Source organism: Procambarus clarkii, chromosome 63, assembly GCF_040958095.1.
Source record: "Procambarus clarkii isolate CNS0578487 chromosome 63, FALCON_Pclarkii_2.0, whole genome shotgun sequence".
Taxonomy (NCBI): domain Eukaryota; kingdom Metazoa; phylum Arthropoda; class Malacostraca; order Decapoda; family Cambaridae; genus Procambarus; species Procambarus clarkii.
The window spans coordinates 12010212-12036456 of NC_091212.1; the positions used below are offsets into that span (position 1 = coordinate 12010212).

General features: G+C 43.6%; 2 protein-coding genes across 7 annotated transcripts in view; one reads left to right on the forward strand and one right to left on the reverse strand.

The window, feature by feature from the left end:
- The first annotated feature begins 6967 nt into the window (after nt 1-6967).
- Nucleotides 6968-26245, forward strand: part of LOC123769520 (peptide deformylase, mitochondrial) — a 33154-nt gene continuing 13876 nt past the window's right edge. Inside the window, exon 1 of one of the 6 annotated variants that reach the window (XM_069308731.1) lies at nt 6968-7060. The gene's annotated coding sequence lies outside the window, so the exon portion shown is untranslated. Of the gene's footprint in view, nt 7061-7811; nt 7956-24363; nt 24386-24599; nt 24728-24765; nt 24877-25530; nt 25756-26245 lie in introns of those variants that run through there. The other 5 variants (XM_069308733.1, XM_069308736.1, XM_069308734.1 and 2 more) reach the window with 5 other exon arrangements.
- On the reverse strand, nt 17445-19730 carry LOC123769519 (TWiK family of potassium channels protein 18). Its single transcript, XM_045760695.2, has one exon. The coding sequence runs from the start codon at nt 19370-19372 to the stop codon at nt 18236-18238; it is 1137 nt and encodes a 378-aa protein (XP_045616651.1). The 5' UTR covers nt 19373-19730; the 3' UTR covers nt 17445-18235.

Genomic DNA, 26245 nt, shown 5'->3' on the forward strand with positions numbered 1-26245 from the left:
TTTGACTGAAAGCTACTTAGAGCAAAAAAATGAAGAAAGGAAGTAGGGGATAAATAAGTTGTTTACTCTAGTGGTTTTCATAAATTTGGCTTCTATACAAGTATTGGAAGCCGTTCATCTTATAAGGTGTGTGCCCAATTATTGACTCTTACATTCCTCTTAAATGTGTTGCAATTTGGCTGGCTTACAATGACTATGCCCCCCCCCCTTTCCCCGTCCCCTCCCCCTCCCAGTACTGTACCTGAATTAAGAGAGCCGTCAGAGCATATGGGTCTGTACTCATCTAATTATGCTTCCGCGGGTGGGTGGGGGAGGGGGAATTGAGCTTCGTCTCTTTGGTCCCGCCTCTCAACTGTCAGTCAACTGATGTACAGGTTCCTGAGCCTGTTAGGCTCTATCACATCGATATTTGAAACTATGTATGGAGTCTGCTTCCACATCACTTCATTGTTCATTCCATTTGTTTAGCTTCTCTCACACTGAAAACAAAATTCCAATATATCTATGGCTCGTTTGGGTACTCACTTGCCACATGTGTATCCTTGTGCAAGTACCAACTGTGTTAAATAGTCTCTTTATCTATCCCTATCAATTTCCCTGGAAATTTTGTATGTGGCGATCACGTTGTCCCTAACGCTTCAGTCTTCCAGCGAAGTCTGGGCATACATTTCACCCTTCCCCAGCTTCATCTTGTGCTTGACTAGGTAAAGACTCCACGCTGGTGCCACATACGCATAATATATGGTCTACAAGGTTCTGAATGACTCCTTATACAAATTTCTAAAGACAGTTGGGCTTCAAGGGATAGATTCGGTGCGATTTCAACCCCTAGATCCTTCTCTCTAGACACTTCTGGGTGACGTGGTCCATCATATCAAATCAAATCAAATGTTTATTCAGGTAAAAGTACATACATAGAGGATTAGTTACAAACATAATGTTGGATTTATAGATAGAGCATACAATACCTAAAGCCACTAGTACGCATAGCGTTTCGGGTAATCGTGTGCAGCCTTCCTCGGAATTCTATTGTACATTGTATTTTTATTAGGAATTTTCCAATCGCCTCCTAATTTCCCCTTCGATATCCCAGCCTTTTGTTTTCTGGTCTCTTCAATAAGTTATTCCTATTTCTACATATATTCAAACGTCAGTACACTATGATGACTCATTCCCACGGGAATGAATGATGACAGTGTACTACTGACGGTTTTGGCCTCCACCACATTCTCACTTAACTTGTTCCAGCCGTCTACAACTGTTTGCAAAAGAAAACCTAATATTTTTTTGTCGGCACCTTTGTTTCCTTAGTTTGAATCTGTGTCCTCTTGTTCGTGAAGTTGCTGGTTTCAAGAATTCTTCTTTGTCAATTTGGTCGATTCCTGTTAGCATTTTGTAAGTGATGATCATATCACCTCCTTTTCTTTTATCTTCTAGCTTTGGCATGTTTAACGCTTCTAGTCTCTCCTCGTATCTCTTGTTTTTTCAGTTCCGGAAGCCATTTTGTAGCATGCCTTTGCACCTTTTCTAGTTTATTTATGTGCTTCTTGAGATATGGACACCATACAACTGCTGCATATTTCATTCCGTGTGTGTGTACTCACCTAGTTGTGCTCGCGGGGATTGAGCTCTGGCTCTTTGGCCCCGCCTCTCTACTGTCAATCAACTGGTGTACAGATTCCTGAGCCTACTGGGCTCTATCATATCTGCATTTGAAACTGTGTATGAAGTCAGCCTCCACCACATCAAAGCCTAATGCATTCTATCTGTCAATACTCTGACACTGAAAAAGTTATTTCTAACGTCTCTGTGGCTCATTTGGGTACTCAGTTTCCCCTTGTTCCCGTACAATCCGTGTTAAACAGTTTATCCTTATCTACCCTGGCAATTCCTCTGAGAATTTTGTAGGTAGTAATCATGTCACCCTTTCCTTCCATGTCGTGAGATGCATTTCCCGTAGCCTTTCCTCGTAACTCATGCCTCTTAGTTTTGGGACTAACTCTCTGCTTCCTATTGCTTAGGTACTCCCTTATCCACTGGAGCACCTTACCAGCTACACCTGCCTGTCTCTCCAGCTTATGTACCAGCCTCTTATGCGGTTACTGTGTCAAAGGCTTTCCGACAATCCAAGAAAATGCAGTCCGCCCAGCCCTCTCTTTCTTGCTTAATCTTTGTCACCTGGTCGTAGAATTCTATTAAGCCTGTCAGGCAAGATTTATCCTCCCTGAACCCATGTTGGCGATTTGTCACGAAGTCCCTTCTCTCCAGATGTGCTACCAGGTTTTTCCTCACGATCTTCTCCATCACCTTGCATGGTATACAAGTATGTGTGTGTGTGTGTATGTGTTTCAAAAGTGGGCAGAACCGAAATCTGGAACTCTCGGTCCATTATGAAAACAGTGACCACGAAAGTCGGTCCTTTTTCCAGGCAGGACTGAAATGGGGACCAACAGTCAATTTTAAAGCAATTCCGGACGGTTCGACGTTCCTCGGCTCTTTTTAAATATTGAAAACTAGAAGAGGACTCCATGTTGAGGTACGTTATTTACAAATACAAAATGTCTGCATTTCCAGTTTGATATAAGAATAAACTATTCATCAAATAGCCCGAAGCTGAAGGACTTACTCATCAAATTCAATACGCCTATCCCCTTCAGAGCTGCCATGGAGAGGCTTCTCTATGGGAAAAGACGTCGACAAGCCGAAGATATCAGTGTTCAGTGACAGCCATTTTGAAATACTGATTTTCCTTGAAGCGAAACAGAAACATTCAAACTTATCGTTATATTTTTCTTAGTTTCCTTATATTAATTTTACATTAATTGTATTATTTGAAATTTAACTTTAATTTACTAAAATTAAAGATTAATTATTTCCGGTGTCTTGAACTGCATATTCCGTTTCAATTAAATATTTCACTCTGACCAGGACAGTCGGTCCATTTTGAGGCTAGGAGCGGGACCGTCGGCTCTTTTTACTTTAATTTACCTGAGGACCATTATCTTAGTGGCCTTGACGGGGACAGGAAGCCGGCAACTTATCAAACGTCCCGCTCCATTGTTCATAAGGACTTTTTCCAACTGGATTTTGAGGTGAAGCTGTCTTGGCATATACGGCTTTGGCGGGTAGACGGTTCCATGGGCTTATAACCCTATGGGTGAAAAAGCATCTCCTGTTTTCTGTTCAACATTGTAGCTTTTTGAGTTTGAAGAATGTTGACCCTTGTATCCATTACATATAACCTTTTAAAGAAATGCTTTGGATTAATATCCTTCAACTTATTCAGTATTTTGTAGTTCTCGATGAGATCAGCCCTGTTATGTCTGGTATACATTGTTAGTCCTATGGCCCTCAACCGTTCCTGGTATGAGAGTTGACTTAGTTTTGGGATGAGTTTGTTGCTTTGTGTTGAACTTTCTCCAGAGCAGATGCGTCCTGTTGAATGTGAGGTGCCCATGTTTGGATACAGTAGCCCAGATGGGAGTACACTAGAGACTTGTACAGTTGAATAGCCAATTTATTTTCCTCGGAGTCAAAGATTCGATTGACTATGCCTAGTTTTGTTTTTTACTATAACTCCCACTTGTTATGCAACTATCAATAACTGGTGGATTGTAATTCCTGTGTCTTTTCCTTCATCAGTCTGCTGCTTGGGGTAGTGCTGTTGATATGAGAGTTGTGATGTGCATTGTTATGCCTTACATGCAAATTTTGTGTTATTTTCAATACTGAGAAGCATTTCACCAGTCTTCTGACATATCGAGGAAACGGGGGCCCACCTTTGATAGCTTTTCTTCCCTGAACCCATGTCTTGGTCGGTGTGTATGCATCAACATGTAGGAATATGTGCTGAACTTCCTGTTATGTGCTGCCCTGCTACACATGTAGCAAGTGAACGCGATAATTGCATCATATCTAAAATTCGGAACACACTGACACCGTCCGATGATGGTATGGATTTACTATTTATGTCAGCGGTGAAGCAATATGTCTTGAAATTCCATCTCTGTCTTTATGTCCCGGGGAACAAAAACTGAGACACATATGTGGATATTTTTAGTTTGCTGCCGTCTCAAGGTATTTAAGATGCCGTACGCTGCCAAAGGTCGACGTTGGGTGAGGCTCAAGCGAACGTCCCAGCCAGAGCACGCTCATGAAACACTTAGCTAGCGAACTATCTTATCACACTGCCGCTGTGTGCGCTACACAGTGTTCGTAAGGTCAGAGTGTGTATTATCTTCGTAGACAGTGGGAAAGGTAAAGCTTCGGGGAGGAACATGGGTAAGGAGGGTAATGTTTAGGTAATATATAATGTAAGTCTCCTTCACTGTGTTTATCTCCGGTCTGGGCCGGCAACACTACCGCCTGTCTCGGGCCTCCCCACTTATTTTATTTTTGTGTTTGTCATACTTAGCTACATGGTCATTTATACAGCTATCTTAGACAATATGAAGGGTTACAGATTATGTGTCAAGACCTACCTATGAGATACTAAAATCCTCATCTGGCAGGATGAGTTATCATACAGGGGCGGGTGATGTGTTAGTCAGTACTGGCACGCTTTGAATGCTTCTTGGCCGTTGTTGTTGTTTTAGATTCAGCCACTCGGAACAAAAAGTCCCAAATAGCACGGGCTATGGTGAGCCCGTAGTGGACTTACCTGGCACAGGAGCGGGGCTGTAACTCGCTTGGCTGTATGTTGTTTTAGATTTAGCTACTCAGAACGAAATGTCCATGTAGCACGGGCTATGGTGAGCCCGTAATCCGGCTTGGCCATGATTGATTGATTGATAAAGATTAAGCCACCCAAGAGGTGGCACTGGCATGAATAGCCCGTAATTGGTACAATTTTTTGTTCAGTAATTCTTTTCAGTATTCTGAGGTTGCATTTAATCGTCAAGCTGTTATCGTGAGGGAGGATACTGCTTGACAGTCTTTATGAGGGTGTCCAGCTGCTGGACACCTTTTTTTTACCAGGAGAGTGGCTGAAGGAACGTGTCCATTGATTGATTGATGAATATTATGCCACACAAGAGGTGGCACGGGCATGAATAGCCCGTAAGTGGTGGCCCTTTTGAGCCATTACCAGTATCAAGAGCTGATACTGGAGATCTGTGGAGGTTCAACTGCACCCTGCGTGACGGGAGATGTCTCCCGTCAGGCTTAGCCATACTTGTTCCTGGTACTTATACCACCATCACTGCCGCTGCTGCCCCACCTCACACTCCTCCTCTCGCCCTTCATCAACTACCTCCTCAACGCCTCCAGCACCTCCTCCACCAGGTATCCTTACTCGGTTCCCCGTTAATATAATTCCCGTTGTCGGGGGTCGCGAAGCCTGTGCCTCGGATTATCGAGGTCACCCCTTGTACTTACCTTCCCCAGGATGCAACTCACAATAGTTGTCTAACTCCAGGGTACATATTTTACTGCTAGGTGAGCAAAGGTATCAGGTGAAAGGAAACGTGTCCAATTGTTTCTGCCCCCGGGGACTGAACCCGGGTCCCTTGGTTGTGAGTCGAGGACGAAGAATGTCATCTCCCCAAACTCTGTTTACCTAATGTTAATATCAAACAGACAGGTTTATAAATCATAAGTACTGCCTCGCTACTGTCACTTTCTGTCCTTGGGCGTCGCTTCCCACGTCGTCGTGTACGGATCCAGTTCTTTTAAATTTGTTCATAAGTTCACAAATCAATTTGTAGAACCGATTCTGTGAAATTCCTTATAAATCTTTCTCTGATTTCATTATATCGCAACCTTTTGGTTTCGGGATCCGCGACGAAGGTGCGTTCTTGTGTATTCATTATTAGGTTAGTTTTCTGAAAAGAGATGAAATAGTTTAGAAATTGTTACATTTATAACACCTTAAACATGATAAACATCAATAAAAAATAAACTATTCCTCCGATTTCATTGAAATATACAGCTAATTCTGGGACACCATACATTCATTCACCTGGGTAATCGAAGCCTCGAACCACCGACCCCAAAAGTGGACGACGGTAGCTCTACCAAAGAAGCTACTGAACACCCACAATAACAGCCCGTCCTCCAAACAAAGACCCAAAAGTGATTCCATCCACCCGCGAAATCCGCTGTTTATAAGTGAAAATAGGTTTACACACGACTCACAACTGTTATCGTTCGAACACTTCCGGAACAAGTGCTTCACTGACGAATTTTGTTCGAACCACAACGCAGTAAACCCAGCCCGTCCTCCAAACAAAGATCCAAAAGTGATTCCATGCACCCGCCAAACCCCCTGTTTATGAATGAAAAGCGGTTTACACACGACTCACAACTGCTGACGTTCGAACATATCCGGAACAAGTGCTTCACTGACGAATTTTGTTCTAATCACAACGCTATAAATGCTTCACCCACGTACTACAAATACAAATAATCGCCAACAGAACCTAAACACCTAACCTAACCTATGCCTATATATGCACAATATGCTAATATATTATAATATTAATTTATACTTGAGAAAATTCCCGTTTTGAATGAACAACATATTAAAATTTATGAATGCGTCTGTGGGGTCGACCGCTGGATGTAATGGACTTGAGACGAGGACGGGTTGAATAATCGCCAACCGAACCTAAACACCTAACCTAACCTAACCTATGTCTATATATGCACAATATGCTAATATATTATAATATTAATTTATACTTGAGAAAATTCCCGTTTTGAATAAACAGCATGTTAAAATTTATGAATGCGTCTGTGGGGTCGACCGCTGAATGTAATGGACTTGAGTCGAGGACGGGTTGATGCTTCACCCACGTACTACAACTACAAAAAATCGCCAACAGAACCTAAACACCTAATCTAACTTAACCTATGCCTATATATATGCACAATATACTAATATATATTATAATATTAATTTATATTTGAAAAAATTACCGTTTTGAATGAACAGCATGTAAACATTTATGAATGCGTCTGTAGGGTCGACCGCTGGATGTAATGGACTTGAGTCGAGGACGGGTTGCACAATAGAAAAGGATTTCCGACAGAGACGTATCTAGGAAAACTAGCGCCTTTGGTAAGTACTGAAATTACGCCACTGTCCAAACATCCGACACCATCTCTCAGATGACTTTACCATAAAATCAGTTCAAAAATACAAGTCAAGTTCGTTAGGTTTTTTAATTGACAAAATGTGACATTACATGAAAATTATAAACTGCACCTTCCTTGCTCTCAATGATGCATATTGGTCCATAATGGGGTCAAAGTCAGTTTTTTTTTCTCTGCGTACACTTAGCAGAGGAAGATCACAGAGTCTACCTTGACCCAGTGAGGCTTCCAAATACGAAAGTATTAGTTTTAACTTATTGAATGGTCTCCAACAGCTGGCGATGGAAACTGCGATAGCTGAAGCACCTGTAGCACTGTCTCACATTGTAGACCTTCTCCATGGCGATCTGGTTTGGGGAGGAGGTGATGCCAGAGCACTTGAAACTGTTCTTCACTGCTTCTTGGTCCTTTTCTGCTATTTCGAAGGTCGCCTTCATCGTGGGTCGAGTGGCATCGTTAGTCTTGATGTCGTCGTAGATAGTCAGCGAGCTGTCGTCGCTTTCAGAGTAGTAGGGTTTACTTCGTTCACTTGCCGCACTGTGGTGTCGGGTGCCTCACCCGCTCACCAGGGGTTCACCCTGTTCACAAATATCGTTTTCCCGGCATTGATTTGTCTGGGAGGAATTGGTGAGAGGTTCGCCTCCAGGAGTGGGACCCGGCGTTTCGGATCCTGGATCTTCTGTAGGCCTGATTTTGTTGCCACGATTACCGTGGCCTGATTGCTGGCCTAACCGCCAGGGGGTCAAGACGTAGTCGCCAGGCGCTCTCCAGTTGTTGCTAGGCGTTCCGTGTGGGAGGGTGTTGTTGTTGCGTCGGCGCCATGGGGACCCCCCCTTCCCCCTATTCGCCGCTCTGAGACCGTGAGTCTGGAATTTTCAGGCCGTGCGTCTTACCTGGCCCTTGAGATTGTCCTGTTGGATATGCTGCGTGTGCGAGTTGCCGATGTGTACGGGCTCCAACTGCTGTCCACCCATCGGGCGCTTGTTAAGTGTCACGCCGCTGCTGTTTATAGAGACTTCGTGGCCCGTTACGATGGGCGCTCTCTTCCTCTCCCTGGGGACGGTGTTACCGTTACTATATCTGACCGGTGCTGCTCGGTAACGTATGTGGCCCTGCATGGTGTGCCATTTGAATTCACGGAGGCTTTGCTTCAACGGTATTTTGACCAGTTTGGTACTGTCGTTTCCATCCAGATGAACATCCAGAAAGCAGTCTCCGTGGTGTAGTGGTAAGACACTCGCCTGGCGTTCCGCGAGCGCTATGTCATGGGTTCGTATCCTGGCCGGGGAGGATTTACTGGGCGCAATTCCTTAACTGTAGCCTCTGTTTAACGCAACAGTAAAATGTGTACTTGGATGAAAAAACGATTCTTCGCGGCAGGGGATCGTATTCCAGGGACCATAGGATTAAGGACTTGCCCGAAACGCTACGCGTACTAGTGGCTGTACAAGAATGTAACAACTCTTGTATATATCTCAAAAAAAAAAAAAAAAAAAAAAAAAAAAAACTCCGTCTCTGCCGGAAGGTGGCGTGGTGTCTCGTGTGGGACCCAGACTCTCGGCCTGCAGCTCAAGTTTCCTGTTCCCTCCGCGGTGACCTTGATGGGCTACACTATGCGGGCGTTCTACACAGGACAGCCTCGACAATGTTTTCGTTGTGACATTGAGGGGCATCTGGCAGCTGATTGCACTGGGGTCGCGGCTGCACCTGTTAATTTGTTCCGGGACGAGGATTTTCCCCCGTTGGTGGCGCTGGACCTGTCGCCTCGTGAGTGGGTGGGGAGGTTCCCCTGCCGCCTGCTGACCCGGTGGTGGCTGTTGGCCCGGAATGTGTGGATAGTGGTGTACACATGCGGATACATGCGACATGTGTGGATAGTGGTGTACACGACGAAGTGGTGGTGTGTGCGGCTCCGCCCCCGCAGTCGGCCTCGTCGCTTCCACCGGCTTCTGCACCTGTTTCCGACTCTGCGCCTCCGACGTCTCTGCAGGCTCCCTCACCTGTGTTGGACCCTTCCCCTCCTGCGGCCGCGCCTGTTCCTTCTCCCGTCTCCTCTGTGGGTGGCGGTCTCGTCCCCCGTGTTGTTGAGGCTGACATTCTGCGGGGTCGTGCTCCCCCGGTTGTGGGGCGGCTTGCCGCCGGCTCCTCTCGGGTGCCTCCTGCTGGGGGTGACAGCTTCGATGATCAACGGCCTGTCCCCAAGCGTTCGCGTACGGATACGGGTGCTTCGCCTCCTCGTTCGTGGGCATAGGAATGTGAGGATGCGGCGAGGGTTGTTTTTTCTGAGAGCTGTTCCTCTGAGTGCGAGGATGGTGCATCTGGTGCTGGTGTGGGCCCTGGTGTGACTCCTGCTGTGACTCCTGCTGTGGGGATAGGGGCCCGTGTGGGGCCGGCACCTCTTGCTCGGGCGCGTCGCCCGCGTCGGATGGTTCTGGTTCCCCGTGGGGGGTGGTTCCCCCTTGCGGGGTTGAGAGTGGTCGTGGCGACCTGGTGTTGGTGTTGAAGAAGACTGCTCGCTCTGAGGGTTCTGTGCCCCCTCCCCTGTTTCGTCGGCGGCGGTTATGCCGCCCTACACGTCTCCGGCCATTTCTTCTGTGTCTCCTGCTTTGTCGGGGGCGGGGTTGCCGTCTCGGCAGGCTCCGCCTGCTGTTCCGGCGTCTTCTGCTTCCTCGGCGGCGATGTTCCTGCCTCCCACGTCGGGTTCTTTGTCTTCGGTGTCCTGTCTTTGGATGCGACCGCTCCCGCTGGATGTGGAGATCCCCGAGTATATGGAGGACCCGCGGTGTCGTGAGGGCCGTTCCCCTACCGAACTGGAATATTTAATATGGGAGGCTTATAAGCGGAAGTATCCGTCGTGGAAGTTTCCTGAGAAGTATCCTCCTTGTTGACTGTTGTGGGGTTGCTTGCGCGTGGGTGCGTGGGTGTGGGGTGGGGTTGCATGTGTGTGTCTGGGTCGTTTTTTTTTTTTGTTTTCTGGTTCCTGCGTGTTCTGGTGTTCTGTTTTTTTATTTTTTGCTTATGGTTGGTTTGCGTGTGTTTGTGTTTGTTGCTTTCCCTTGTTATTTCTTGTGTTTTACTTATGTTGTATTTATAGTGTTTTATTTACCATGTTCTGTTACTGTTTTCTCGATTTTGTGGTGTGATGTCTGCTGTTGTGTGGTGTGGCGCATGGTGCGTGTGTTTTGTATTTGTGTTATTTTGTGTATGTGTGATCCTTGTTTATATTTTACCCTTGGTTTTATTGTGCTCTTTGTGCACTTTTGTCATTACTGATGCTTGTGGTCGCCCCATATGGGTAGTGCTGCTTTTGTGTGTGTGTGAGTGTGTTCTTATGTGTTTTCTGTTATTCTTTGTTTTCCCTTTTTGTGTTATGTTGATCTGTATTACTTGTTATGTGTTATTGTTATTCTGTGTTCTTTGTTATTATGTGCTTCCTGTTTTATATGGTTACTGTACGCTGTGATTACTTTGTTTTAAAAATAAAAATAAAAAAAATTACTGTGGCCTCGTTACCATGCTTTTTTTTTTTTTTTTTTTTTTTTTTTTTTTTTTTTTTTTCTTTTTTTTTTTTGCAGGGATATTCCTGCGCGGGCCCTAAGCCTCTGACTGGCCCACTGGGCGGGCCCTAAGCCTCTGGCTGGCCCACTGGGCGGGCCCTAAGCCTCTGGCTGGCCCACTGGGCGGGCCCTAAGCCTCTGGCTGGCCCACTAAGTGTTCTTTGTTTCTGTTTTACTTGGGCGGAGTATGAGTATTTATGACTCGTATGGTCGCTTCAGTAAGATTTTGCCATATGTGTTTAACAACTTCTGCTCTGTTGAATCGAAGTTGAAATCTTAATGGGTTTGTAACTGTGCACTGTGTTAGATAATGTCCCAGTGGTCTGTCGGGCATTTCTCCACAGTGCTGACATTTCCTCTCATCTTCCGGAACCTGTAAGCCTATTATCTATGCATATGGACGTCAACTGGTCCCATTGATGTTGCCTTGTCAATGGCTGCTGCAATTTCGCGCTCAGAGCGCTTGTAGACTTTGAGGATGTTGTTTTAGATTTAGGTACTCAGAACGAAATGCCCATGCAGCACGGGTTATGGCGAGCCCGTAATTGAGTTCGGTTATTCGCGATAACCTTGTTACTGTGATATTTGGGTTAAAGTTTTGAACGAATGTGGGGGTTTCCTCCCTTTTCGCTTCTGTTTGAGCGCACTGGTTTTAGTCTTGTTTTAATAACATTATCTTGGTGGCGGATGTAGATGCAGAATGTTCACTAGTGTGTCCCATTCTTCAACGGCTTTTCTAATCATTGTAGTCTCTGTAGAATTTGCATCTAATGCAGCTGATTTCGTTAGGTTAATGTTGAGTTTGATGCGCAGGGCTTCAGTAGCTTCACATTCCAATAAGCAATAGTGGCGCCTCTGCTTCTGCTCCACAGATATGACACTCTTTAACTGTTGGGTTCATTACCTCCCAGCAGCACTTGTAACCAAGTCTGATTCTGTGTATGGCTACTGCAATGTTTCTGGATATATTTTTGTCAGGCTTGAAAGAGGAGTAACCAGTGGCTTGTTCGTACCATATCGCAGTGGATCTTCCTTCCGCTACTTTGGCTCTCTGGCGACTTTTGATAGTTGGAGTATTTTCTTCTTGATTTGCTCCTTTATCTGTGGAATACTTGGATGTTGTTGTTGTTATAGATTCAGCTACTCGGAACAAGTTCCAAGTAGCACGGGCTATGGTGAGCCCGTAGTGGACTTACCTGACACACGAGCGGTGCCCCGGAATACTTGGAGACAATGAGTCTTTTAAAGGGGGGAGGGGTAAAGGAGATGTGCGTGTGATTGAGGAAGTTTAAGAAGGGTGGGATGAGTGAGTTTATCAAATAAAAGATCACATTCACTCCAAAAAATCCACTATAGCCCGTGCTACATGGACATTTCGTTCTGAGTAGCTAAATTTAAAACAACAGCAACAACAAAATTCCTAAAAATCTACCACTTATGGGCTACTCATGCCCGTGCCACCTCTTGGGTGGCTTAATCTTCATCAATCAATCAATCAATCAATCAATCTTAGGCTGGACGGTAGAGCGACGGTCGTGCTTCAGGTTGGTGTTCAATCCCCCGACCGTCCAAGTGGTTGGACACCATTAAAAATCCCGTCCCATTCTAAATCCTTATCATGATCCCTTTCAAGAGCTATTTAGTGGTAATGGCTTCGTGCTTTCTCCAAATAGTTCCCTTCCCTTCCGTCTCCGCACCCCACCCTGCCCCAACCTGTCCCCATCCCCGTTTCCACACACCACCCTCTTCTTATCGCTGTAACCAGTATCGCTATATACACTCTCCATCACTAACTAAATGTTGCCTTTTGATCACAAATCTGTCATTTGGAATATAAACGCCAAAGTCTATGGACTCGTTGCTAAACACTTCACATTCAGACTTTGGGAATGAGTATCATTGGATAGATATCTAGATGTTACTATAGATATAGACTAGATAAGGTACCCGGCAGTGCTGGATCTCCTTCCCTCCCATTATTCTTCTCGTTCTATTTCCAGTCTGCAAAACGTGCTCGAGTAATGTCGAATCAAAATTATCGATGTTGAATCAACGTTAATCGCAATTTAGTTGCATGAAGCAACCAAGTCCTTTTTTTCTAGGCCAACTGCCTTTCAGTAGAGGGCAAAGTTAACCCAGACAATCTATCCTCGTCCAGTGTAGAACGAAGGCATGACTTTGTGCTGAGGCCGGCTTAATGATTGTTCTGCAGCTGCGTTAGTTATTTGTAAGATCAGAAAAATGTGGTATAATTTGGACACATTAGGATACGTGGGACATATGTCATTGGCGATCATGATATTCAATACATTGTTGATGGTCACTCTCTTAATACGTGAATTTATCACTGCTACTGTTCATTATCTCTTCGTACATATGTTTGAATGAAAGAAATAATTGTACAGTTTCAGTGACTGTGGATGACGTCTGAGTGTTTGCTAAAATTATAATGTGTTCACAGTAACTTCATTGTCAAAATACTTTGGATTTACAGCACTAAATTTGGAAGCTACATTTTTAATGGTGTGGGGTATGGGACAAACATAGGCTGGTTGGAGTAGGCCTAAGTGAAATGCTTTAATAAATATAGCAGACTTATTTTGTAATTGCGACTTATTTAAGAGCTATAGCGCTCTTGTGTGCGTGCCTATATACACTAGTAGAGTTGGTTTCACAACTGTTGTACATTGCACTCTCTTACCTTTAATGCATTAGTATAAATAATACAATATTTGAGGGAGCATGAAGAACGTTCCTTGCTCTGTTGAACTCGTTCCCCCAAGTCGCCATTAGGCTCACCCGATTTGTATTTGTTTCCTAAAAATAATATGAACGCCTTCTCTTAGCTTATGGAATAACATTAAGTATAAGTAAAGAATACAAACAAGGGCTATAGTGGTATGTGTCCGTATACGAGCAATACAGACCAATATCTCCTCCATTACAGGCATACTTTGAAATGCTGAAAGAATAGAAACTCTGAAACAATTGAATTAGCTATCCTAGTTCAGGTGACGCCTATTGTCTCATACATGGATGACGTCTAGTAATTTATGCACAGGTGAAGTCTAATGTCTCCATTTCTTCAACCCCCTCACAGCGCACCGTCTCTAAATTCTTTACTGTCAGCAATTATAATCAGTTATAATGGGAAAACATACCAAGTACAATTATGAACGTAACCGCATGGAGATAGGCATTCCAATTTAATTTTGAAACTACAGTCTCGAATATTTCCAACTACTTTCTGGGGCGAAAAATAGAAAAGGGAGGGTACACACGAACATTCCTAAATTAGCACGTAGATGGTAAATTTGTAACCTACAAGACGCTCCCGGCAGTGAACCCCGTAACTCTGTAGCAGCGACACAGCCTCCAACACCCTTAACCTGACGTTCACATATGTAACCTAGCCAGATATAACAAGTATTACAATTAATGTTAATGAGAATACTGCTGGAGATACATAACTTAAGGTTACAAGTATTATATATTAGAATCGCATTTGATTTTTAAACGTGAAAAGCCTCAAGGAAACACTTTGATAAAATTATTAAAATATTATGACATTTTAATTCGACATATAATTGAATTAAGGCGTAAGGCAGACCGCAGCGACTCACTGCTTTGGAGTTACCCATAAAAAATGTTGAACTGCTCCCCCTTTTGCAAGGGTAAAGGTTAAACTTGCTGCTGGGGTTTGATGCAGGAAGTGAGAAGAGCAGCAAGCCTGAGTCACGGGAGAGTTATATTATGTCCACTGTAGCGCGACTATCACCACCTTTTAACTATATTTATCATCTATACATAAAAATCTTAAAGGAATGGCTAAATTTAGGCTGGAGGGGAAGAGAGCAATGTGGGTGGTTGTGATTGGGTCTCACGCCAGAGGGGCAGGAATAGTGGCAGCGGTGTTGTGACTTTTTTCCCACTCTTGGCTCCCTGATATTGATGGTGACATCTCGGATGATCGTCGACATTTCTCCGGATATTCCAGGTGATGACCTCATCACTGATTCACGACACTTCCCTATGGGGTATACACACATCTCATCAATATTCATATTAATTTGCACGTTCGGAAAAGTGTGTATGATATGAGGCACGCTTGCATCTTTGATGTTAAAGAATTTTGCAAGGGTCCGCAACTTTTAACGCTAAATGGGGGGGGAGGCGTATTTTTCGCAAAAATTAATGAATGTTTGATTTTACAAAACCTATAAATGGTGAGGCAGTTTTATTTTTGAATTGTAAAATAGTTCCTGTTATGATAATTGAAACGACTAAACAAATATGAGTTTAATACGTAATACAATTTGTTATTTTTTGTGTGTTTGTCTATAATGATGCTGCCTAGTTGGGAGTAATTAGCTCCTCTGTCTGCCGTTAAACTCGATAAAAACCAAACGTGTATGAAAACACTCTGGCTTCCACTACCGCCCACAAGATGGGTACGGGGTGCATACTAAATGAACTAAATTAACTAACTTCTTGTCCTCCGACACAGTGAATTATTATATCTTTAAAGCTATGAATTGATCTGTTCTGAACCCCTCCAACTTGGTTTGCTCTGAATCTTCACCACTCGCACACTGAAAAATACTTTCTTCTATATGCTCTAATTTGCTTTTCCTACTGTCTCCTGTCACCTCTCGTTCTCTTTATCATTGCATGCAACAGTCTGTCCTTTGTCAGGTTTATCTGTAAGTATTGTGTACGTTGTGATCACGTCCCCTCAACGGACCATGCAAGTGCTGCATTTTCAAGTAGAAGTGTAACATGGATTGGAAAATGTATATAGAGTTATAAAGGATTCTTTGTTTACGTTCTGGAATGCTATTCTGTTTGGCTTCGTATTTGTCGGTATTCGTCTCTAGTCTTCCTTCTCCCTTTTCCACTTCCATAACATAGTAATTAACTTTTTGTTGAAATCTGCTAGTCATATATTACTTGTCTGATTCTGTAGCCTTTTTGAATCCGACTTCCGTTAAGTAGTGTGCATAACAACTGACCTGCCGAAGCAACGTTTTAGCCTGTTAAAATCCCCTTGTATTGTTCTGCATGTGGAGTATCAGAAGAGGGTGGGGAAGAATGTGGAGTATGAGGAGTGGGTGGGGCAGGAGGTGGAGTATGAGGAGTGGGTTATCTTGAGGTTATCTTGAGATGATTTCGGGGCTTTAGTGTCCCCGCGGCCCGGTCCTCGACCAGGCTTCCACCCCCAGGAAGCAGCCCGTGACAGCTGACTAACTCCCAGGTACCTATTTACTCTATTTACTGCTAGGTAACAGGGGCATTCAGGGTGAAAGAAACTTTGCCCATTTGCTTCTGCCTCGTGCGGGAATCGAACCCGCGCCACAGAATTACGAATCCTGCGCGCTATCCACCAGGCTACGAGGCCCCACCTCCTGGGTGGGGCAGGAGGTGGAGTATCAGGAGTAGGTGGGGCAAGAGGTGGAGTATCAGGATGGGGTGGGGCAGGAGGTGGAGTATCAGGAGTGGGTGGGGCATGAGGTGGAGTATCAGGATGGGGTGGGGCAGGAGGTGGAGTATCAGGAGTGGGTGGGGCAGGAGGTGGAGTATCAGGATGGGGTGGGGCAGGAGGTGGAGTATCAGGAGTGGGTGGGGCAGGAGGTGGCGTATCGGAAGGAGAGGGTGGATCAGGAGGTGGAGTATCAGGGTGAGGACGGGTTAAGTCACTAACACACAGTTCGTTGTTGACACATAGGAACTAAAAGCATAACTTTCTCTAGGTGTTATCTGTCTAATCTATGGAAGGATCACTCCAGTTATTGAGTGGGAGGGGTTGTTGCAGTTAGCCTAGATTCCTGGTGTTCTTGACGTACCCACGATATCCTAATACTGCCGCTAAAGTTCATCAGCGAGGGCTACTGTTCACATGCCCCTGTATGATTACCTATCCTGTAAGATGAATATTTCTTTTTAACGTCACTTTTGACACACTATGTAACCTTTCATATAATCTAGGGGTAAGCAGGCGATGAGTCGCAATAACGTGGCTAAAGTATGTTGACCAGACCACACACTAGAAGGTGAAGGGACGACGACGTTTCGGTCCATCCTGGACCATTCTCACACTCAACTCGAGAATGGTCCAGGACGGACCGAAACGTCGTCGTCCCTTAACCTTCTAGTGTGTGGTCTGGTCAACCAATATTAATGTCATCTAGGAAGGATGAAACGTCATTAAAAATTGTCTTTGATCATGTCAGAATGAGAATCGTGTTGTAAATGGTAAAATATCTTAAATTTGTTTTATTTTTTGCACTGTATCTTTACTTGGCTTCTGGTAGATTAAGGTAAATACGTATGAAATTATAAACGGTGTAGCCTAAAATCTTGAATAGCTGCATCTAATGTCCTGTAAAACCTATATTGAAAACTGTGAAGTATTATCAACAGGACTTATCTCTAATGTTTAATAATATATTGTAATATATAGCAGTTACAGTACAAAAAGACAATTTTGTTACTTGCTACCATTATAAATAAATATAAGGTGTAAATTGTAAAAACTAACGTCAAACAACATCCACCGAGGTTTGATTAAAACCTGACCCCTCCTTCACATCTTGTGCCTCATAAAAAGACCATTAATATCACTATCTCAAGCCAGCTTTATTGCTACAATGCTCTCATGTTAATCTGTCACTAGTTAGGCTTTCTTGAATAGTAGTCCTATTAATGAAAGCCTATTTAACAGTTTTTCTTATTTTTCAATGTGTTTTGAAGCAGCGGAGGCCCGATTATCCGATGTGTATATAAACACAGAGGTCGGGGTCTATATTTTATTTTTGTAATAGGTAGAACGCACAGTGGCTTCTAATTATCATAACCGTTCATGCATAGTTATACATTGATCATCATGGAAGAAAAGGACATTATATATAATTCATAATACATTTACCATCACAAATATTACAGTACTTGGGGCATTATTGTGTAGTTCTTCAATAATTCACTATTCACATACATTAGTGAATATTTACATATTCATAACACATAATGAAATGCAGGCTACAGCCGTGTATCTAAACGGGCTATTGCTATATTTGACATTTGTAATAAGGAATTATTTTCAAGGTGTAACTCCACTAAACCCCTTCACTAATACTGATTCTACTAAAGGTACATTCTTTGTTATGCTCACAAAGTAATGTGGTGGACATTCATGGTGCTTGCATATGTGTATGTTCCCACAGCTAAATTAATACTGAATACGCACACGTGTTTTTCAGATAAACACTTGAAAAAGAAAAATACACTCATCAGGTACAACACTCTTAAGAGAACAATCTGTTGACATTCACTTTTAAGGTACAGAAACTTCAAGAGATGTACCAAGTGACGCTCAAACTTCTTGGTCCATGTCTGGGAAAATCTCTGAGAACGACTTATTCAAGAAACAAAGTGTAAGAGTCAACTCATTATGCCTATCTGACCACTGACTGATCACTATAAACTTCGTCAGTCAGTGTGATAAACGGAAATTAAATAAAGCAGACTGACGCACAGTGGTAAACAGTTCATCGATCCTTGGGCATGAGTGGCTCCGTCACCACGCACTACCGTCGACGCATAGATTTACGCATAGACTTTGTACGTCCGTGAATTTGCGGATGAATGTCCGGGTATGGTTGTTCTTCCTGATAGAGACCAAGTTTCAAGCCACAAACTAACACCTTTTCTTTCATGTCTTGTGTGAGCGCTCTCAACTTGAGCATAATTTCTTCCTTCATGAGAGTGTAACACATGGCGATTATGCCCATGCCTATCAAAAGATACATAAAGTTAATGATGAGCTTCGTTTGGCTGTCCTCAGTGGCTTCGCCGAAGCCACCGCCGCCAAAGCCAGGAACGAAATCTCCAATACCTATCTTGGCCAGGGAGGTGAAGGAGAAATAGCAGGAGTCAAGGTAGGACCAATTCTCCCACTCGGCGAACATAATGGTGCCGGTGGTCATATAGAATATCATAACCCACATACAGGCGGTGGAAGGCACAATGATGGTTTGTTCCTCGGCTTGCTCCTCGCTTAGTTCTGCATCATCCAGAGTCTTGGTCTTGTTCCTGTTAAAGCATCGGTACATCACTCGGTACAGGAATTTGAAGGACTTGGCAAACACTCGACCCATGTTCATAAAGTAGACGATGTAGAGCGGGATGCCGAGGACGGCGTACATGATAGTGGCGATCTTGCCCCACTCTGTCCTGGGCGTCATGTGGCCGTAGCCAATCATGGTGAACACGCTCAGACAGAACATGAGAGACGTTGGAAAGTTCCAGACTTCCAGGTGGGACCGACCATCATACCCCGTCTTGACTATTTGTACTATCTTTTTCTGAAATTCGTATAGCGTATCGTTGACATCTTCGTACCACTGATCTTTGTGAAGCACGTTAAGATGTTCTGTGAAATTCCACAGTGTCCGAATTGTGTTATTGTGGATGAGTGACGTACGATTTGTCATCCAGTAGTCCTCCTTTCCCTCAATGGCTATAAAAGCGAAGGCGCCCATGATGGCATAAGACACTACCAGGCCGCCCACGCCCACCTGTGTACACATAAAGGACACGAACTTCCGACAGCAGTTCTTGCATCGTGCTCTGGAGCCCTGCGACGAAGACGATGATGTACCGTAGGAGCGCTGGGACGTGACGCCATGCGACCGTAGGGACGAGCGACCACGCTCCACACCCATCCTGTTGGCGCTGTCTCAACTTGGGTTTGTACACGCAGAAGGATCGGGCGGCCCTTCAGGACCTGGCGCCAACCTCACACCCGGCAGCACCTCGACACACTGGTGACAACCGCCTAGGTTTGCTACGTCCACGGTCCCCTCTACTGTTGCTGTAACAGTGTCCGCCCATAGCACCGTACGTACGTTTATCCGCAAGTTTCTTTATATCTGGCTAATACGATCACTGAGAATGGGCCGAGCATAACGAATTCCATGATTGCACGCAGGTTGGGCCCAAGTGATTGGACTACTATCTCCAGTCACAGACCAGCTGTATAGGTGCTTCTTCCCCGGGAGCAGAAGCAACACTGCGCCCATTCCCCACCCCAACTAATCCCACACCTCCCCGCCCTACGTCATACAACCTACGCAACTTGCATTCACTCCCTCCTCCGTACGCACTTTTGTCAAAAAATGTTAATCAGGTATTTGAGGGTATTGCATAAGCGTAGCTTTCACATCTGACCCCCACAATTCCTGGCTGCTCTTAGTGACTCTTTTTAACTTGTAGCAGTTATAAGAGAGCTCATCTAAGTCAGCCGCCACCCACCAGCACCCAAACACACAACGCTCTGGCATCGGTCCAGTCTCAGGGTAAACGTTAATGTCTCGTATACGAGCACACACAAGTCCCCGACATGCCAGTAGTCATGTGGCATGTGCATGCTGGTACAGGGCATTACTAGTACACTCCCAGTAGTCATGCACAGGTACACATCCACTACTATAACCAGTAACCATGCACATGTGCGCATCCAATACTATAGTACAGGCAGACAGACAGGCATATAATACAGATCCCAGACAGGCAGCGTCTGGGATCCTCTCGGACGTAGGTTCGAACCCTCGTCACGGCCCTTGTGGATTTACTCATAGAAGAGGGGAAATGTAGATAAATGGTGGAAAGAAAGGGGAGACGGGAGGAAAGGGGAGGGGGAGGAATGATGGGGGAGGGGGGAGAGACTATCACGGGTACTCCATCCTACGAGTTATAAGCCAATGGAACCGCCTACCAGCAGAAAACCTAATTAAAGGCATAGAAATTACCTCATTTCAAAATCCACATGGATAAAAATCCTCAGGAACAATTGTGGGATCTTTTAAAAGCTAACAGCTTTCTGCCCTTGTCAAGTTAAATAGGATTATAAACCCATGGAACCGCCTACCCGTCAATGCCGTGACTGAGTGAACAATGTTGAATTTTAACATTCAGCTTAATAATAATAATAATAATAATAATAATAATAATAATAATAATAATTCATTGTGTCGGGGGTTGGTATTATATTCCCCGCTCTGCTCTCCTCTCATTATACTATGCACTAATATATCACTAGCTTACATACGGTATCTGTGCATGGGGTTCAACCACTGCAAATTGCATCAAGTCTAATGTCTCAGCTATCAGAACTATAACAAATTCTGTCTTCAGACATCACATAGCCCCTCTGTTTAAGCCCCCACATTCTCATCAGTCCCCACACACTACACTCCACACGTTCTCATGTGCTAGATACATGTACAAAACCTTCTTCCTAAATGCTAATCTTGAACTGAAACTTTGATTGATTGATGAAGATTAAGCCACCCAAAAGGTGGCACGGGCATGAATAGCCCGTAAGTGGTGGCCCTTTTGGGCCATTACCAGTATCGAGAGCTGATACTGGAGATCTGTGGAGATGCGAGTGCACCCTGCGTGACGGGAGATGTCTCCCGTGCTGAAACTTTTCCTTAATAGGTGTATTAGAACCCATGAGCACCACACCAGAAATATCTCTTTCATATCCCCAGTCAGACTAAATCTGTGCAAACACTCCATGCAAATAAAACGACCGGTCTATGGAACTCACTCCCTGGTGAATTAAAACAAATTACAACCTATGCCCCTGTTCAAAAGTAAAGCCAAAAAGTACCTAGTTTCATCCTCATGGTTTCCTACCATTGTGCTTCAAGCTCACACTGTATCTTGTACTACCCACTTCCCAATATTAGTACTTAAGACATATATCCTTACCAGTGTAATCACCTTTGTCAACTTAAATTGTAATTATTGGTTGATATAAAACCTTGCCACAATGTACCTTTTCATCTTACCTGATATGTTAGATTAAAGACCTGCCCGAAACACTATGCGTGTTAGTGGCTTTGCATGAATGTTAAAATACCAATTTTATATAATCTCGCCAACCCATTGCATATAAAAATTATTATTATTAATTCTAGGCTCCCCCCCCCCCCCCCTCCAGGGTAGAATTACTGACTCTCCCTAGGATGCAACCCCACAACAAGCTGACTAACTCCTGGGTACCTATTTACTGCTAGGTGGACAGGTGCATTAGGTGATAGGAAACGCGCCCAACCATTTCTGTCCAGTACGCCACGTACGGGACTCGAACACGAAATTCTCGATTGTGAGTCGAGAACGAGCCAATGGGTCTGTTCAAATGTCAACAGCAGCAGCCTGTAGAATATACAGACAACATATGTACGTAGACCTCAAGTTTGAGACTGAATAATTAGCTTAGATCCACACCTACAGAGTTAGCTGCACTACAACTTTCACTAACGCACTGAAGAGCAGCGGAGGAGTACTCACAGTAACCCACAGTCTCGGTGGTGTAGTGGTAAGACACTCGCCTGGCGTTCCGCGAGCGCTATGTCATGGGTTCGTATCCTGGCCGGGGAGGATTTACTGGGTGCAAATCCTTAACTGTAGCCTCTGTTTAACTCAACAGTAAAAAGTGTACTTGGATGAAAAAAAAGACTTTGCGGCGGGGATCGTATTCCAGGGACCTTCCCGAAACGCTACGCGTACTAGTGGCTGTACAAGAATGTAACAACTCTTGTATATATCTCTCAAAAAATAGTGTTCTGTGATTCAAAGTCAGCTCTGCAAGCACTTAAAAAATCCAAAATGCAAAATAGATCCTATGAATGTTGTAACATCCATTATAAACAACATAGCAAGAGCACATAAACACATAGCAAGAATTTGTCTTATTTGTATGGATACCATCTCACATAGGTGTTGTCATCCAGCATTCTGACACGGACAAGGCAGCTAAAACTGCATGTGATAAACCTGAAATTGAGTTGGATGTGGGCATTCTTATCTCTGCTGTAAAAGCTGTAACATTTCAGGAAATTAGGGATGACAGAAGAGCAGTTACTGACACTCAAAGGTCAGAAAGCACTAGAATAAAGAGTTATGATATGCTTAGAATTGAGAATTATATGTATGAGCAGCATAAAATATCCACTAGACCGTGATATTGTAATTGTCAGAATTAGACTGGGATATCGATATCTATGGCAGGTGGCTGCAGGTAGTGAATCCCCCAATGGTCAACATTCCAATTGTAAGCTATGTGAACAAGAGCTGGGACATACTCTCCAACACTATATTGATTGCCCTGTTATCAGTGATTTTAGACCAAATGGTACGAGGTACTTTGAGCTCTGTAACTACTTCATACACTCACAAATATTGGTAGATGTTCTTGTGCTATATCTAGATTTTGCTAGTGGAGGCTAATAGATCTGCCTGGCATTTCATGTTCTCTTCTGATTTCATGTATCCTGTGAGAGTGTGATATTAGATGAACTTATAGCTAGTTTTTAATCTACTGTGTAATTCAAGTTCAAGTATGTTTATTGAGACAAGAAAAAATAGAATCTATTCTACCTATAGAACCTGCTACCCTATTCTATATGAAAGACTACACAGTGTAGATCAAAACCTAGCTATAAATTCATCTAATATTCCCATCTCACAGGATGGTAAGTCATACATGAAATTTGGAGAGAAAATACCAGCCTCAATACAAAAACAAATCAACTAAAAATCGAGAGAACACGAAATGTAAGACTCCTATTAGCCTCCACTAGCAAAATCTGGGCACAGCACAAAAATATCTTCTAATATTCCTGAGTGTATGAAGTAATTACAGAGCTCACAGTACCTCATACCATTTGGTCTGAAGTCACTGATAACAGGGCAGTCAATATAGTGTAGGAGAGTATGTCCCAGCTCCTGTTTTTATAGCTTATAATTGGAATGTTGACCATTGGGGGGATTCATTACCTGCAGCCACCTGCCATAAATATTGATATCCAAGCCTAATTCTGGCAATTACAATGTCACACTGTCTAGTGGATGTTTTATGCTGCCCGTACATACAATTATTGGTTCTAAATATGTCATAGCTCTTTATACTTGTGCTTTCTGGCCTTTGTGTGTCAGTGACTGCTCTTCTGTCTTCCTTAATTTTCTGAAATATTGCACCTTTTACAGCAGAGATTGGAATGCCCATCCAACTCAATTTCAGGCTTATCACATGCAGTTTTAGCTGCCATGTCTGTGTCATCATGCTGGACAACACTTATGTGAAATGGTATCCATACAAATGAGACTCTGAAACTCTTGCTCTTTGCATTAATAATGTTGTTTATAATGGATGTTACAACAGTCCTAGTATCTATTTTGTTTGCATGTTGGATTTTTAAGGGCCTGAGAGCTGACTTTGAATCACAAAAAAATGCTCCTCCGCTGTTCTTCAACTGTAGTGTAGCTAATTCTGCATTTATTCACTTAGTTGTGCTTGCGGAAGTTGAGCTCTGGCTCTTTCGGCCCGCCTCTCAACTGTCAATCAGTCACCTTTTTTTTTTACTCAAAACACCCCCAGGAAGCAGCCCGTAACAGCTGTCTAACTCCCAGGTACCTATTTAATGCTTGGTAACAGGGGCATCAAGGTGAAAGAAACTCTGCCCATTTGTTTCCGCCATCACCGGGAATCGATCTCAGGGCCATAGGATTACGAGTCCCAAGCACTGTCCACTCGGCTACCAGCCCCATGCTTGGAGATAAGCCAGTTAATTAAGTCTCACACTTGTGGTCTGTGCGCATATGTTGTCTTTGTATATTCTACAAGCTTTTGCAGTGCGACCAGTTGACATTTGAACAGACCCATCAGTGTAAGCATAGTGCTCGTGAGACCATATGTTATTTATAAAGGAATCAATTGTTTCAAGTGTTGTTGCTTTTAGAAGTGCTGAGTTTACTTGCTCTTTTTGCTAATAAGCTTGTAAGACACTTGTATTTCAGGGTACAGATATAATGGAATATCATTGGCTAATACTTTGCATACAATAGGAATATTTAGTTTAGTGAGATTGGCAACACTTCTACTCAACCAGTTTGCATATAGTTTGCTCGCTGGTTCGTTAGCAACACACTCCAGCCTACAGACAGCACTAGTCAATTTTTCTCTAAGTAGTAAGGGTGATGTTGGAGCTCTCATCACCCTTACGCAGAAGGTAGTACTGAGCTGCTCAATTCTTTCACATATGGTCGGGAGTTTCATTTATTTGCAAGTGTATCAAGGAGAGTCTGCAACCAGTTGCCACTGATTGCAATGGCGCAAATATCGTCTGCATAACAAAGACAGCCTCATTAACTTGAGTAGGTATGTCAACTATTAGTCTATGCATCAGCACATTGAAAAGCGTAGTACTGAGGACTCCTCCCTGAGGTATTACTAATTTAAAGGAGGCATTATAGCTACTCTTAACCTCCTTATAGATGACTGCGACAGTTGTTACTCAACCCCCAATCCATTTCAACAAATCTCCCCTGACAAAAAATGCTAGTTGTTCTAGAATGAGTTCCTTATTAGCTGTGTCAAAAGCAGCTTGGCGATCAAGAAAGGCTACGTGAGTGTTTCATTCCTGTCTGATGAAGTACTCAGCAAAGCAAGATTGTATACTTCTCCCAGGGAGAAAGCCATGCAAGTTTGAAGCGAGTTAAATTGATTTTCAACATTAGCCTACTAAGAACATTCCTCTCGAGGACAAAATACATATACAAATATTTATTCAGGTAAAGTACATACATACAAGGTGAGCTACAAAAGTTGATGGATTTATAGATAGAGCTAGTAAATACAATGCCTAAAGCCACTATTACGCAAAGCGTTTCGGGCAGCCTAAAGTCACTATTACGTAAAGCGTTTCGGGCAGGACCTTGCACATGTAAGAAGTTAAAGATATGCCTAAATTTGTTTGAGTTTAGCTTGGGTGCAGGGATTATAAGGCTTTGCGTCCAACGATCTTGGCGTAGACAAGTTTTAATGCCGTAGCCCCGAGTGAGTGGACCTGTGTTTACAAAACACCTCGCTGTCCGGCGCCGGCTCCAGACTCTTGTGGCCACCAAGTTGGACTGGCAAGCAGTCATTGGGAGGACAAACCCTTCATGCAAACTGCACCTACTATCAAGAAGAAGGACTGACAGGACACATGTGGTTGCCTTTGGGTTAGGCTAATCAACCCAACAACGTAACATAACCGTACGTTACACTTCTTTCAACTAATTGAACCCAAGTCAATTTCTGGGCAGGGCAAGATATTTGGACATGTGCCCTTACACATACCTCTGTTCACCTAGCAGTAAATAGATACCTGAAAGTTAGATGACGTGAATTGTATCCTAGGGAGGTCAGCCATTGGCCTAGGACCTCAGTGAACTTGAGGTTCACTGAACAAAAAAATTATTCTGAGTAGCTAAATCTAAAACAACAACAGCCTTTTCTTTGGTCCAGATAAATGGCCAGCCCAACCATCTCTTTCGTATAAAATCTCTTCAGCTCACTCATAAGAACTAAGTAGATTTATTACACAGGCTCTTCCTGTTTGAAAGCCATATTCTGTGTTGTATTATTTCTCTCTAGGTATTCTACTCATTTGGTTTAAAAAAAAACTCTAGTGTTTTGATTACCATGCTTGTCAACAATAATGGTCTAATTTAGAGGGTCTTCTGTGTTACCACCTTTGTACATT

Excerpts from the sequence above, each read along its gene's own strand:
- LOC123769519 (XM_045760695.2), bottom strand. The coding sequence starts at position 19,372 with ATGGGTGTGGAGCGTGGTCGCTCGTCCCTACGGTCGCATGGCGTCACG.